Source organism: Solea senegalensis, linkage group LG19, assembly GCF_019176455.1.
Source record: "Solea senegalensis isolate Sse05_10M linkage group LG19, IFAPA_SoseM_1, whole genome shotgun sequence".
NCBI lineage: Eukaryota > Metazoa > Chordata > Actinopteri > Pleuronectiformes > Soleidae > Solea > Solea senegalensis.
The window spans coordinates 19,961,600-19,975,124 of NC_058038.1; the positions used below are offsets into that span (position 1 = coordinate 19,961,600).

The 13,525-nt window shown below is 44.5% G+C and overlaps 1 protein-coding gene across 1 annotated transcript; it reads right to left on the bottom strand.

The window, feature by feature from the left end:
- Positions 1-2,617: 2,617 nt before the first annotated feature.
- LOC122785299 (xylosyltransferase 1-like) lies at positions 2,618-13,426 on the bottom strand. Its single transcript, XM_044051032.1, has 8 exons — positions 12,937-13,426; positions 9,633-10,083; positions 8,144-8,316; positions 7,857-8,059; positions 5,624-5,704; positions 5,017-5,233; positions 4,584-4,760; positions 2,618-2,986 (listed from the first exon to the last, which is right to left on the bottom strand). Exons 1-8 carry the CDS (start codon positions 13,213-13,215, stop codon positions 2,618-2,620), a joined length of 1,950 nt encoding a protein of 649 aa, XP_043906967.1. The 5' UTR covers positions 13,216-13,426.
- Positions 13,427-13,525: the final 99 nt, after the last annotated feature.

The window sequence follows — 13,525 nt, forward strand, 5'->3', positions numbered from 1 at the left end:
AGTATGTCGTCCAAAATCGGTCAAAAAAGTCATAGTATGGCATGTCGTCCAAAAGTGGTTAAAAAAAGTCATTTTTACATTACATGTCATTTAGCAGACGCTTTTATCCAAAGCGACTTACAATGGAATCAAGTACAATTAGCCAGGGGTGGAATCGAACTTGCGACCATGATGTCTTTGGTACACAAGGTAGGGTCTTAACCACTGAGCCACTCCACCCCAAGTCATGGTATAGTATGTCGTCCAAAATCATGTATGTATAGAATCGTCCATCGGTCAAAAAAGTATAGTATAGCATGTTGTCCAAATGGTCAAGTCATAGTATAGCATGTTGTCAAAAAATAGTAGGTCAAAAAGTCATAGTATAGTATGTCGTCCAAAATTGGTCAAAAAGGCATAGTATAGCATGTCGTCTAAATTTTGACAAAAAAGTCATAGTTTAGTATGTGGTCCAAAATCGGTCAAAAAAGTCATAGTATAGTATGTCGTCCAAAATCGGTCAAAAAAGTCATAGTATGAGATTTTTATACAGGTCGTATTTTACGTATTCCGGGTTTTTTTTTTCGCCGGGGGTATGTTTTTCTGAGTCAATGAGATAGCAGAGAAGCTAACCATCTTGATTGCTGAATTGAAAATGAAAAAACAAAAAAAAAAAACTTGCAGGTTCCCTCACAATTCAGAGTTGATGTGTATATTTTATATTATACTTTAAGGTTTTACAGTTTTAATATATCAGTACCTGATATCTTAAAACCCTGAACTATCCCTTTTGCAGGGTAACGATCCTAAGCATCAGCGTGTGAGAATGCTGCAAGTGTTTATCTCAAGTTTCAGGAGCGCCTGTGAAGACGACACCCTCACAGGCGTGTTAGCATGGCTGGCAGAGTCAGACGAGCTCACTGGTGTAAAACAGAGGTTTAATAGAAGGTTCTGATGCAGCAGAGCAGTAATTACACTGAGCTGTGGTTAGCATCGCGCTTAACCCTAACACTGAGGAGAGTAAACGTGCATGTCATCATCAGCAGGAAGAGGCCAAAGCTCTTTAATGATAACATTAATGGTTTGTTTGTTTTTTTAACTCAGTGCTAGTTTAAGTCAGGCCACTAAAGTGACCAGAGGGCCCAGGAATGAGGCGCCATACACAAAAATGTATGGAAAGGAATTCAAGTAATTCAATATTTTCATCAACATCCAACAGTTGACTTATATTTGTCGTTCTAAAGCCGCATTATTCAAATACCGGCGTTTCTGCAGATCAGCAGCGTTGCTAACTTCACTTGGGGGTGAACTTAATGTGTACAACGCACATCACACGCAACGTTGGACATAAGAAAGTGATGTTCATGCAGCTACTATTCAACATATATACAGTATATGTGTGTGTGATATTGGACAGGGCCATTCATTTAATTCCAAACCATTTCCAGGCCCCCAAAACAAGTTTTACTCATTTCAAAACATTTCCAGGAATTTCACAAACATGGGAACCCTGCGCAGACTTTTTTTTTTTTAAACTATTCTTTGATTTTAATTGTCGGGCATATATGTGAATATATATACATACATATATATATATATATATATATATATATAAATAAACCAGGGTTCCCACACCTTGGTTGACGTAAATTCAAGGACTAAATGTGCGGACACCACATAGGATGGGAGGGTAACTTGTAAGACTGTTGACATTTCCATACAACAACAAAAAAAACAATTGCCCGAGGACGCATGCAATACTTTTTACCACCAGGGGGCACCAGTTTGTGTGAGTGTCCTCGGGATCTTGGTCAAAGTCAGACTTGGACATTTGTCTTTGGTGAGATGTTGGAACTTTCATTTCTCAGACATCACGTCGTCATTTGCTGTCTCTCTTGTTTTAACTTTACTCGCTCGTTGTTCTGCACGGAATCTTACGTCAACAGGGGAGAGACAGACAGACAGTGGACAGTGTCCACAACACCGCGAGTTATGATGTCTCCACGTTCGTCCCGAGTGGCCTCGTCTACGCACATCAAGCGACACCAAGTAGTACAAGTAAAATTCAAGCACTTTCAAGGACCTTGAAAGTTTGTTTTTCTTGTATTCACAAACTTTCAAGGATTTCAAGGACCTGTGGGAACCCTGACAAACAAACTAAAAAGTCAGGTCCACGTTTGACACAGCATCGACTCAAATCCAAGGATGAATGAACAGACGATCCTTGTTTTAACTCACTCAATACTTCACTCTGTCACTCACACACACACACACACACACTTCCCTGCATGCTGCCTCCACCCATCCTAGCCACCAATCCCCACCCAAACTCCAACAACAAGGACCTCCTTGTACCTACAGTTGGTCTCCAACACACACACACAGCTGGAAAAACCCCGGCCGTGCAGAGACTGAAGGCTGCTTGTACTTTAGGACAAGTTATCGTTATCTTCATATTTAATTTGGACGGGCAAACGCACACGAACCCCAGTGATGGTGGTGATTTCAGTGGAAAGAGTCGCAGAGATTCTGCTGCAGGTTCTCTCGATTCTCTCGATTCAACGACGATGTTTTCAAACCAAAATGATTCAGTTTGAACGATTCCTTTGTCGCACGGAGCAAAGAAACCAGAAAATATTCACAAACATACGCCAGTAATCTGCTGTGATTGATAATCTGACATGTCGACCATCGTTGTTATCACGTCACAGGGACTTAAGAGAACAAAGTGTTCGTACCTGCAGCTGTCGTCGCTGGGACGGCCCTGCAGCGAGCGCGCAGCGCACGATAATCCCATGCGGGCGAAGGCGTGGTAGTGACTGAGCGTGGAGTCCGACAGGCTGGCGGGTCCGTCCGTGTCCTGCTCGTAGATGTTTTCCCAGTAGGCTTGTAGGCCCGGCGTTCCCGACGCGTACGCACCAAACAGGTACGAGTCCAGCTGGTTGATGATCTCCTGACTCACGCTGGCCTCAAACTTCCTGGCAAAGAAGGTGGGTCTGGACACTTGCTGTGGTCCCGGAGAGACGAAGGAGACACAAGAACACGGTGACAGTTGGATACTGAATAACAGACAATGTGATTAAAACAGGGAGGAGAAAGTACAGTGAAGAGAATTTAAGAATGTACGTAGAAAACGACCTCAGAGATTTAACGTAAAGACGAACGTGGACGAGTCGAATCATTTCCCTCAAATTTTACTAACCTGATTTACAAAATAAAACATGTAAATCATCCTCCACACAGATTTATCATTCACAGCAGATTATTTGGGCGTAAAACACAGGATGGACCGGGTCAAAGGTCGACTTAACCTGGTTAAACTAACTTCTTGATTCATGTGTCAACGAGACACCTTTGACAGTTTCAAATGTAAACAAACTGTGTGTTTATTAAACTAACTCACAGTGAAAATGGGCTTTGTTTTCCCTCTTTGTAAATTTATTTCATCCTTTCAGGGTCAGATGAAAGTTCATTATGTCTATGGACTGAACTTTTTAGACAACAGTAAGGCGTGGATCCTCTGAACAAGGCAAAGGAAAACTTAGTGTTCACAATCAAAAAACTAATTCATTACGATCTTTTTGAATCCGGCACCTGGCAAATAATCCACATTACAAAAAACACTTGAACTTCTAAAAACGACTAAAAACTCTTTAAACGCTTTAAACGCTTTAAAAAACAAAACAAAAAAAAAAAACTAAAATTGTCTAAACTAAATAAACTAAATAAAAACTAAAAATAATAAAAAATCCCAAACTACTATAACCTCGACGTGGACAACCACACTTTCTTTAACAATGATCCCACATCTATTGTGAATCATATAAATAATTGTTTGGGAAAATCTCTTTCCATCCAAGACCGGAGAACCTGAGGAAGGTCGTCAGGTCTTCAGGTCTTCAGGTCTTCAGCGGCTGGTGGACATGCAGAGTCCGTGCGTCCCGCAGTCTAAACCCAACATTATGATAATGACAGCCTTAGAAACCTCAGCTACAAAGCTCCAAAAATACCCACAGCTGCTTCCAGGATCAGCTCCTCTTATAGAAGCCGTGAGCCGCTCGACCACAGACGCTCTGTCGTTAGCGCGAGGAAAAGCAGCCCTGCTCATTTGTGAAGAGAGAGTTATTCTGGTCTGCAGCCACCGAGGCTGTGAGAGGGGAGAAGGTGGACGGCGACGGCGTCTCACGTGGAAAAGTCAGCATGACGATGACGGAATCCAGGAAACGTGTCAATCGAGTAAAAGTGGTTTGTGAAGTGGTCGTAAAAAGCAGCGTCTTCGTTTGGTTCGACTGAAACTTTAAGTTAAGTTCTAGTTGTAGTAGAGTGTAGAGTTATTAATCAGGACAGGACATACTGGGCAAATGCTTGGCCCCCCCAGAGTCCAGGACCGCCCCTGGGAACAGTGCTGCATTCAAACTGTGGGGAGAAGCCACAACAACAGTAATGGCCGCCTGATTATTGACACAGCTTTCAGGGCCACACAGTGGTAGAGCGGGTCATCTTTTAACTCGTAGGTTGTGGGTTTGATTCCTGGCTCCGCTAATCTGCACGTGACGCAGGATAAGATAAAAAAAACCACACAGTAATAAACGCCGAGCTCTCACCTGGAATCGCGGCAGATCAGCAGGTTTGAAGTCGTTGGGCGAGCAGCCGCACCAGTCCACGATGTGCTTGTACTGGCATTTGCAGCCCAGTTTGCGGTTCCAGTTAGTGAGCCGCAGGTTGTTGTCCACCATGGTCCCACAGAGGGCGCTGTTCTCCAGCACAGTGTGGAAAAAGGACTGCGAGCAACAGAAGCTTGTTTTATTTGTAACGTCAGTAACAGTTTGTGTTCATGTTGTTCACGTGGTTTTTTTAACGCCATTGACGTCTTTTACAAATCCAAAAATAAATATGTTAATAAATAAAAATCAGGCAACGTTCACACTTGTCGCAGTTACATTGTGAATCTCAATTATTTTGATCAGGATAATTGTAATGTTGATTTCACCAGGGGGCAGCGGTGGGTCACAGTGTGTGTGTGTGCGTGTGCGTTACCTCTGCGGGCAGCAGTGTGTAGGAGTAGAAGCGCTTCATGCCGGTGACCAGCTCGTCTCTAGAGTTGACCACGTAATCCACAAAGGGCCGGCTGAGCAGGAACCAATCAGAGCCTCCGTCCACCGCGATGCCCTCTGGGATCTTGCGATCGCCGAGACGCCACATGTGTGTGTCGCACTCATAGAAGAGACGGTCCAGACCCTGTTTACGGATGAAACTGAGACGACAACAGAGGTGGACATGGTTTAAATTTGCGTCCAGACGCTTCATTTGACATTTGTGTAGATCTTCTAAAAGTTTGTGGACAGGAAACAGAAAAACGAAAGACGCAATGTTACAAAAAAGAATCATGAATCATGAATGATGGCACCAATAACTTCAAAACCATGTCGTGTTACGACATGTTACAAAAACATTAAAAAAGTGTTCTGCACATCACCAAAAACAAGACACTAATATTCAGGTGTTTTGTGGGTGGAGCATTGACCAGAGGGTGGGAGGGGGTGGAGCTAAATGACCTGAGTGGAACCTGGTTAACGAGACAAGCATCTGCTCATCTTTATCGTCTTAATCAAAATTATCAACGTCGTAAGAAGTGAAATCTCACCGTGCGTTGTCTCTGCCGTGAGATTTGATGAAGTTCATGTTGCGGTACTTTGACAGGAAAGCCACCAGCTGATCGTTGGTCCTGAGGGGAAACATCAGCGCTCAATCATCAGTCATCAACATTTCTCCACCTTTAACTTTGCATAAGGCCAGAAACAGAAAAATGGGTGTGTGGCCCGGTGTGGAAACAGCCACTCCCTGCAGCTGCAGCAGCAGCAGCAGCAGCAGCAGCTCGAGCCTGGTGTCGCCCTGATGAGGAGACAGAACCGCAGACAGACGGACCGCTTTGATTGCATTTGATCACAGTCGTTAAGGTGAACCGCAGGCGTGCATGTGTGTGTTTGAGGGCATGTTTGTGTCCATGAGTCACTGACACGCCGTGAAAATATAGACGTGAATGTGTATCATTGTCAGGTATCAGGGCCAACTTTGTGTTTATCAAACGACCAACAGTGACGACAGTTCTCACAAGAGACTGTGGCCACAGCGCATGAAGCTCGCTGATGTAATAAAACATTACATCAACACGTTCACGTCTTCATCTCACTGTGAGACTTTTCCAACAGGAAAGTGAAGTTTGTGAACCACTCGCTCTCCCACACCAAACCCCATAGAGAAAATCAGTGATTGTGGTTTACAAGCTTAAGTTTCCTGTTGGAAAAGTCAGTCTGACAGTGAGATAAAGACGTGAACATGTTCTTAAAGAGTTGATGTAGATTTGAGAGATAACTTTAGTTATCTCTGTTTCTCCACTGAGATTTTTCCTCCATGATTTGCCGTTGGGGTCACACACAGTGTGGTGAGTGCTGACAATTAAATCTTTCAAAAAGAACCAGATCTTAACGTCTGTTAATGAATGAGCCTCTGCTGCGTATTCCAGCGTCTCTTTAACACTTTGTAGAGAAACAAACGCACACACATTTCCACTGACTCACACTACATGATGTCACAGCTATTGATGGTGCCGTGCAAATGCTGTGGCTTATGGATTTTGGCTGCAAGGGTGTTCAGTCACTTTGATGGGAGGACAGCAGAGAACAGATCGGTGTGTGTGTGTGTGTGTGTGAGTGTGTGTGTGTGTCCTTTCTATGAAGAGTACTCACAAGAACACAGAAACACCAGTTTCATGTGAGAGCAGTGGTTCTCAAACTTCTTATACCGAGTAAACGCTGAGAAAATATTCATCTGTCTCAGTAAAAATGTTAAAATTAAAAAGTCACAGGAGGCAGATTTATTCTCTCATCATCCTCCTCTTCCTCACATATACTACACACTAGTATCGGGGGAAATTAGATTAAGATAAAATTGTCAAAACAACTGTACTCATTTTGGCCCATTTATACATGTTTCTATTGTTTTTTATGTGAAAACAAGAAACTCTATTGTTGAATTTTGTCAATAAAGTTTTGCCGTAAAAGTGCAGAAGTGAACATACTTCCGGGTACCGATCAATCACATCTTTAGTCATGCTAGATTAGCCAACAGTGATAGTTTGGCTAACTTTAGCTTCAGTCTATTCTTTAACTCATGTTTACTAACGTTAGCTCGATGTTGTTCCGTCCTCATGCTCGCTAACGTTAGCTGCAGTCTGTTGTTCCGTCCTCATGCTCGCTAACGTTAGCTAGAGTCTGTTGTTCCGTCCTCATGCTCGCTAACGTTAGCTAGAGTCTGTTGGTCCTTCCTCATGCTTGCTAACGTTAGCTAGAGTCTGTTGGTCTGTCCTCATGCTTGCTACGTTAGCGTTGGTCGCTAACATTAGCTAGAGTCTGTTGTTCCTCGATGTTGGTCCGTCCTCATGCTTTGTCTGTTCGTCCTCATGCTCGCTACGTTAGCTAGAGTCTGTTGTTCGCCTCATGCTCGTTAGCTGCAGTCTGTTGTTCCGTCCTCATGCTCGCTAACGTTAGCTAGAGTCTGTTGGTCCGTCCTCATGCTTGCTAACGTTAGCTAGAGTCTGTTGGTCTGTCCTCATGCTCGCTAACATTAGCTAGAGTCTGTTGTTCCGTCCTCATGCGCTAGAGTCTGTTGGTCCGTAGTTAGCTACAGTCTGTTGGTCCGTCCTCATGCTCGCTAACGTTAGCTACAGACTGTTGGTCCGTCCTCATGCTCGCTTACCTCACACATGATGCTGTGACTAACTATATCTAGTCTGTTGTTTAACTTTGGTGTTTTTATTAAAAATCCAGAGTCCGTTTAGTACCACAAAAGCAATCTTCGACTAGGCGCCTCAGTCTTACCTGATGGGGTAATCTGCAGCACTCAGGTTGATGAAGAAGTCCCAGGACCAGTCAGCCATTTTGAGCAGGTCCTCCATGCTGCGCAGATACATGGTCAACAGACTGGCCCCGCCCCAGATGGTGGCCATTCGCCAAGGTGTGACCCGCACATTTGGATACTGGCCGGCCAGAGACAGGACCTCTCTTTGGAGGAAGTTGGACCGCTGATGACAAAGCAAAGAGGATATTACCATGGATGTTGGATGTCCAGCTTCCTTCAGTCTGAAGTTTCAGTGGATCACTCTCACCTTGTCAACATGGATGTAGTAGTAGTGTGACGTGTGGTAGATTGCTTTGAAGAGACGCATGAACTGACGCGATGCTCGGCCGTGGACGACCAGCACAAAGGCGATCCGCACCGGCACAAGCTGGGAAGTGTCCAAGGGTCCCTCGTCCCACGGCGCATTCACGTTAGCCTTACCTGCACATTAACGTTATTAAAATTTGGTAACTTTGGTAACTGTGGAAACATGAAGCATGAGTGGTCCAATCTGCCCCAAACTTCATGTTTGACCAGAGTCCTGGCCGAGCTGGGCAGCCCATGGCCAAGTTGACTTGGCTTGTAACAGGGGGGTTGCTGGTTTGAATCCCAACCGGTCAAGGCACCCAGATACCACTGCTCCCCGGACACTGCTCCTAATTCTATGACGGTTCCTCGTAGATGATGGGCTAAATTGGGGTTTCTCAATCCTGATCCTGGGAACCCACTTCCCCGCATGTTTTAGATGTTTCCTAGTTCACTTTCTGAGCTCAGGCCCCTTTCATACACAACAACCTAATACTTCTCCATCATTACTCAAGTTCTAAAGATGGCGCGGGTTGAGGCCCGCTTTGTCTAATTAGTGACCTTCCCAGGCTGTGGGGCATGCTGGGAGGAGGAATGACTGTAATCAGAAAGCTCAATGTTGAGTTGAGCTCGGTGCTGTGCAGACAGAGGGAGTGACCTCGTGTGCAGTCGACTTCTCGTGTCTGCATTAGCGTAAAAGCTTTGCTTCGACCACCTTCCTGTTCTCAAACATCAGACCAAAGCAAATCAGCTCAGCGAGAGTCTGCGGATATAATGAGAAGTGTATCATCACAGAAACCTGTAATCATACAAATCAAACCTCTGAAGGCTGCGGGCGGTTATGAGAGAAGGACGACGAGTCATTAGTCAGCTCTTCCAAAAATAAGATTAAAAACTGCTTGTTTCATTGGGGTGTAATTACACTGGGTGAGTATCATCCCGGTGGTAAACTGCCTCACTGTGTCCACTCATGCTTTCAGTCCCTGGAAATAGAAATGAAAACCAAAGGGATGTCTCTGCATGGCTGCCACACGTGCCGGGTTAAAAATGTTTCCTCCATGAGTAAATTTAGAAGAAAAAGAAGCAGTGCTGACTTTCTACAGCCGAGGTTCAAACAGCTCCTTCACATTCTGTCACTAAGAACACACCGGACCACATGGACTTTTCCTCCATCTAAGTCATTACAAGTCACCATATTGATATTAACCTAAAGTCAGATCATGTTCAGTGCTTCATCTCACCATCATTGAGAAAATCAGTGATTTTAACATCACAGCACACACCAGTTTGTTCAGCTTGACCTCAGTGACACAAAGTGACCACACGGGGCAGCAGTAGACCAGCGAGCTAACATTTTCTCTCTGGACTTTGGTGTGGGAGAGTGAGTGGTTTTACAAACTGAGACAAATTCTTAAGATATTGTAGACTTAATCTGCCGTGGATACACTCACCCTCTGTGGGGCAGTAGCGAGGCACCTTCTCGGGCATCAGCACGCTCTCCTTGTGTTTGCAGTAAACTTCCACGATCTGCTGCCGACACTCGCGGCTCTTGGCTCGGGACAGAGCAGAAATGGCCTCTTTCCCGCTGACCTCACACTGTTGCCGCTCTTTCTTCGGCACTAGTCCGGCCGCCATTTTCATCGGTGTCGGTGCCTGGGGGTGTGGTTTGTGGAGGTGGGCGTGACTGCGGTTGTGGGCGACCCCTCTGGTTTGGACGGGAGACGACTTGAGGACGTCGTCACTCTGCACTTTGTCCGGCTGATGTTTGGCGTTTCCGGTCGACACTTGCTGGCGCTGGGAGCGCGCGCCGAGGTTACTGTTGCTGTCCACAGAGTCAAAGTCTTTGGGGACAGAGTTCTCGTTGTTGTTGCTGTCCAGACGCAGTTTGTCTTTCTGACGATGCTGTAAACAAGAGAACATTTTAGAAATACAAGTGCAGAGGACGTTCACAACAAACGTGACGAGCGTTATTTCTTTAATCCTATTAATCCATAATAATAGGATTAAGGAAATGTTGATCAGTGTTTGTCAAACGTGGAAATGATGACGTTCTCGAATGTCTTGAGATTCAATTTGAATGATTTCTTTGTTTCATGGAGCAAAGAAACTATGAAAAATGACAGAAACTGCTTTAAATTATTGGAAAAATATTAATTTTATAATTAATAATGAATTAATTGATTATTAATGAATTCATTGAATAATTGTTGCAGCCCTAATAAAAATTAGGTATTGATTAATCCACTCAGGCTTCCGTAGTTAAGACGACACCTGGAAGTTGGAAACATACTGAAAAGTTCTATTTTTGTTTTTGGTAAAAACGACAGACACACACACACACACACACACACACACGCAGCTGTGGCCTTGACCTAAAAGAGCCGGGTGTGTGTGTGTGTGTGTGTGTGTGCGCGTAAAAGAAAAGCCACATGACCTCACTGAGTATTTTAATCCAGCAGATATCTGCCCGACTCTTCCATAGAGGAAGAGTGTGTTTCTTTAAGAGTGAGAGCGAGAGAGCGTGTGTGTGTGTATATGTGTGTGTGTGTATATATATGTGTGTGTGTGTGTGTGTGTGTGTATATATGTGTGTGTGTATATATATATGTGTGTGTGTGTGTGTGTGTGTATATATGTGTGTGTGTATATATATGTGTGTGTCTGTGTGTGTGTATATATATGTGTGTGTGTGTGTGTGTGTATATATATATATATGTGTGTGTGTGTGTATGTGTGTGTGTGTGTGTGTGTGTGTATATATATGTGTGTGTGTGTATATATATGTGTGTGTGTGTGTATCAGAATTCCTTTTGGACAGCAGTAATATCAGCTCCTGCCACCTGCTCCTCAGACAACCTTTCATTATCTCATCTATAATCTCATCATTTTAGAGGAACGTGTGTGTGTGTGTGTGTGTGTGTGTGTGTGTGTACTGTACAGACATCTTAGTGAGGACCCGTGTATAAACCACAGGGAAGTGAAACGTGTGGATGTTGTGTTTTAGTGTGGACAGAAACTGTTATTTTGTGTTCTTTTATAGCAGTTTTTATCGTCGTCCTTTAGTTTATGGTCATTTTCTTGTTTTTCTATTGTTAATTTGCGTGTTTCAGGATCTTCTTGTGACACGTTAAAAAGGTATTTTATGTCTTTTAGTTGTTTTGTATTTTTGGTCCTTTGAAGTATCTTTATAACTGTTTTGTATCTTTTTTTTATTGCTGTATTGTTGTTGATTTATGGTCATTTTGTGTCTTGTTGTTATTTTATGGTCTTTTTTAGGATTCTCCTTTTTGTTGTCCTTTGATGTGTCCTCATTATCATGTTGTGTCTCTTCTTTTGTTGTTTTTTTGTGTGTTTTTAACGGTCAACTTGTGTCATAATATGGTCACTGTCTTCTGGCATGTAACTCTGAAGGTTTTTAAAGGCAGTAACTGTCAGGACATATCACTCACACACACACACAGATGATCACAGGGCATCCAGTAACTGTAATGAAAGGCTGTAAAAATGGATCCCTTCAATACAACCTAAGTCTCTGTCCCTCTGTCTCACACACACACACACACACACACACACGTACAGTATGTTTGTGTCTTAACGACAGTGTTGAACACCTGCATAGATTATCACCCTATTTTCTTATTACTATGGTTTTTTTTGCACCAAAATGCCACAGAGAAAAAATTCCTTTTCCGTTAAAGCGATAGTTCAGGTTTTCTGACGTGTGGGTGAGTGGCTGCACTGTGAGCGCCCCCTGCTGCCAAGAACCAGCCTGAGAAACTCTCAGCAAAAAACAGCCACTGACCAAAGTCTACAATGTCTACGTGACATGTTGCGTCTTTATCTCACTGTGAGACAGACTTTTCCAACAGGAAAGTGAAGTTTGTAAACCACTCACTCTCCCACACCAAAGTCCATAGAGAAAACCAGTGACTTTAACATGACACACAGGAGGGACATCAGTCGAACACAAACAGTAGTATTTCATTTGTCAACGATTTGATCATGACGTAAATGTTTAAGTTGCATACTAAAGCTTTAAGGGACATTTAGAACTGATGTGAAACGTGAGATTCATTTGTTGTCGACCCCCTTGTGGCAAGTCAAAATAAATGTTGGAGAGCGAGAGAATTCACTAAAACAAATGAGAATTTATTTTTATCGTAATTCGCGATCGTATCATCCCTGACCACGATATTTATGACCTGCGATGTTATTGCGACACGTTGAACACTTATGTCTCTAAAACACAGTGGAATTATTCCAACTTGCGCTGCGTTCCAGTTGTAGTTGGAAGTCAGAAATTTCAGAAAAGTTTCCGCAGCGGTTGCCACTCGTACGAACGCAACGCAACGTGACTTTTACCGTTCTTAACGCACTTCTGTCGTATTTGTCTCGCGGGACATCAGTCGTACACAAACAGTAATATTTCATTTGTCAACGATTTGATCATGAAGTAAATGTTTAAGTTACATACTAAAGCTTTAAGGGACAGATGTGAACTGATGTGAAAAGTGAGATTCATTTGATTCACCGTAATTACACCATTAATAAATGTACATTTAAATATTTCAATCACTAAATCGCACTATTTTTTTTTATATCTATATTTGTTTCGTAAGTAATTCCCTCCTCTGGAGCTAAGGCTCAGGTCGGGACTCGGTTCACCGGGGACGAGCAGCTGCAGCCTCGGCAGCATCTTCTCTTTCCTCACGTGTGAAACCATCATGAAGAACCAGGCTCAGTGTTCACACCTACCGCCTGCAGCTGGAGCCCAGCAGCCGGGTCACTCCTCCTCCTCCACCGCCGCTGCTGCTGCTGCTGCCCGCCACCAGCACCGGCGGCGGCGGCGGCGGCGGCGGCTTTGTTCAGCTCCCCGGCTCGCTCCTCTCTCTTCTCCCGGCTCGTGGCTCCAGAGTCCAGGCTGCTGAAGTTCCACACCACCAGCGTCTGGAGCAGCAGCACGGCCACGGCGGCGAGCAGCAGCGCGGAGCCGGAGCGGCGAGCCAGCCTGCGGGCACACGGGTGAACGTTCATCTCTGTCCTCCACCTCCTCCTCCTCCTCTTCCTCCTCCTGGCTGAGGCTCAGGCCGAGACACCCATCTGCTAAACGCCGACAGCGGGGAATAAACGCTCCCCACCGCGGCCTGAGGAGCGACTGGCAGCGGCGGAGAGGAGGAGGGAGAGGAGGAGGAGGAGGAGGGAACCTGGCAAAGGCTTGAAATGAGGAGAGAGGTGCAGGCTGCACTCAGGCGCCCCCGTGTGGTCATCCACGAGTCGACAGTTTCACACAAAACAGCGATTATTTTCCCATTTCGAGCAGAAATGACGTCACTGCAGTATATGT

Coding starts and splice junctions, on each gene's coding strand:
- LOC122785299 (XM_044051032.1), bottom strand. CDS start 13,215: ATGAACGTTCACCCGTGTGCCCGCAGGCTGGCTCGCCGCTCCGGCTCC. Junction 8,317..9,632: donor TCGCTACTGCCCCACAGAGG/GTGAGTGTATCC, acceptor GTTAATGTGCAG/GTAAGGCTAACGTGAATGCG. Junction 5,705..7,856: donor GCTGCAGATTACCCCATCAG/GTAAGACTGAGG, acceptor GTTTCCCCTCAG/GACCAACGATCAGCTGGTGG.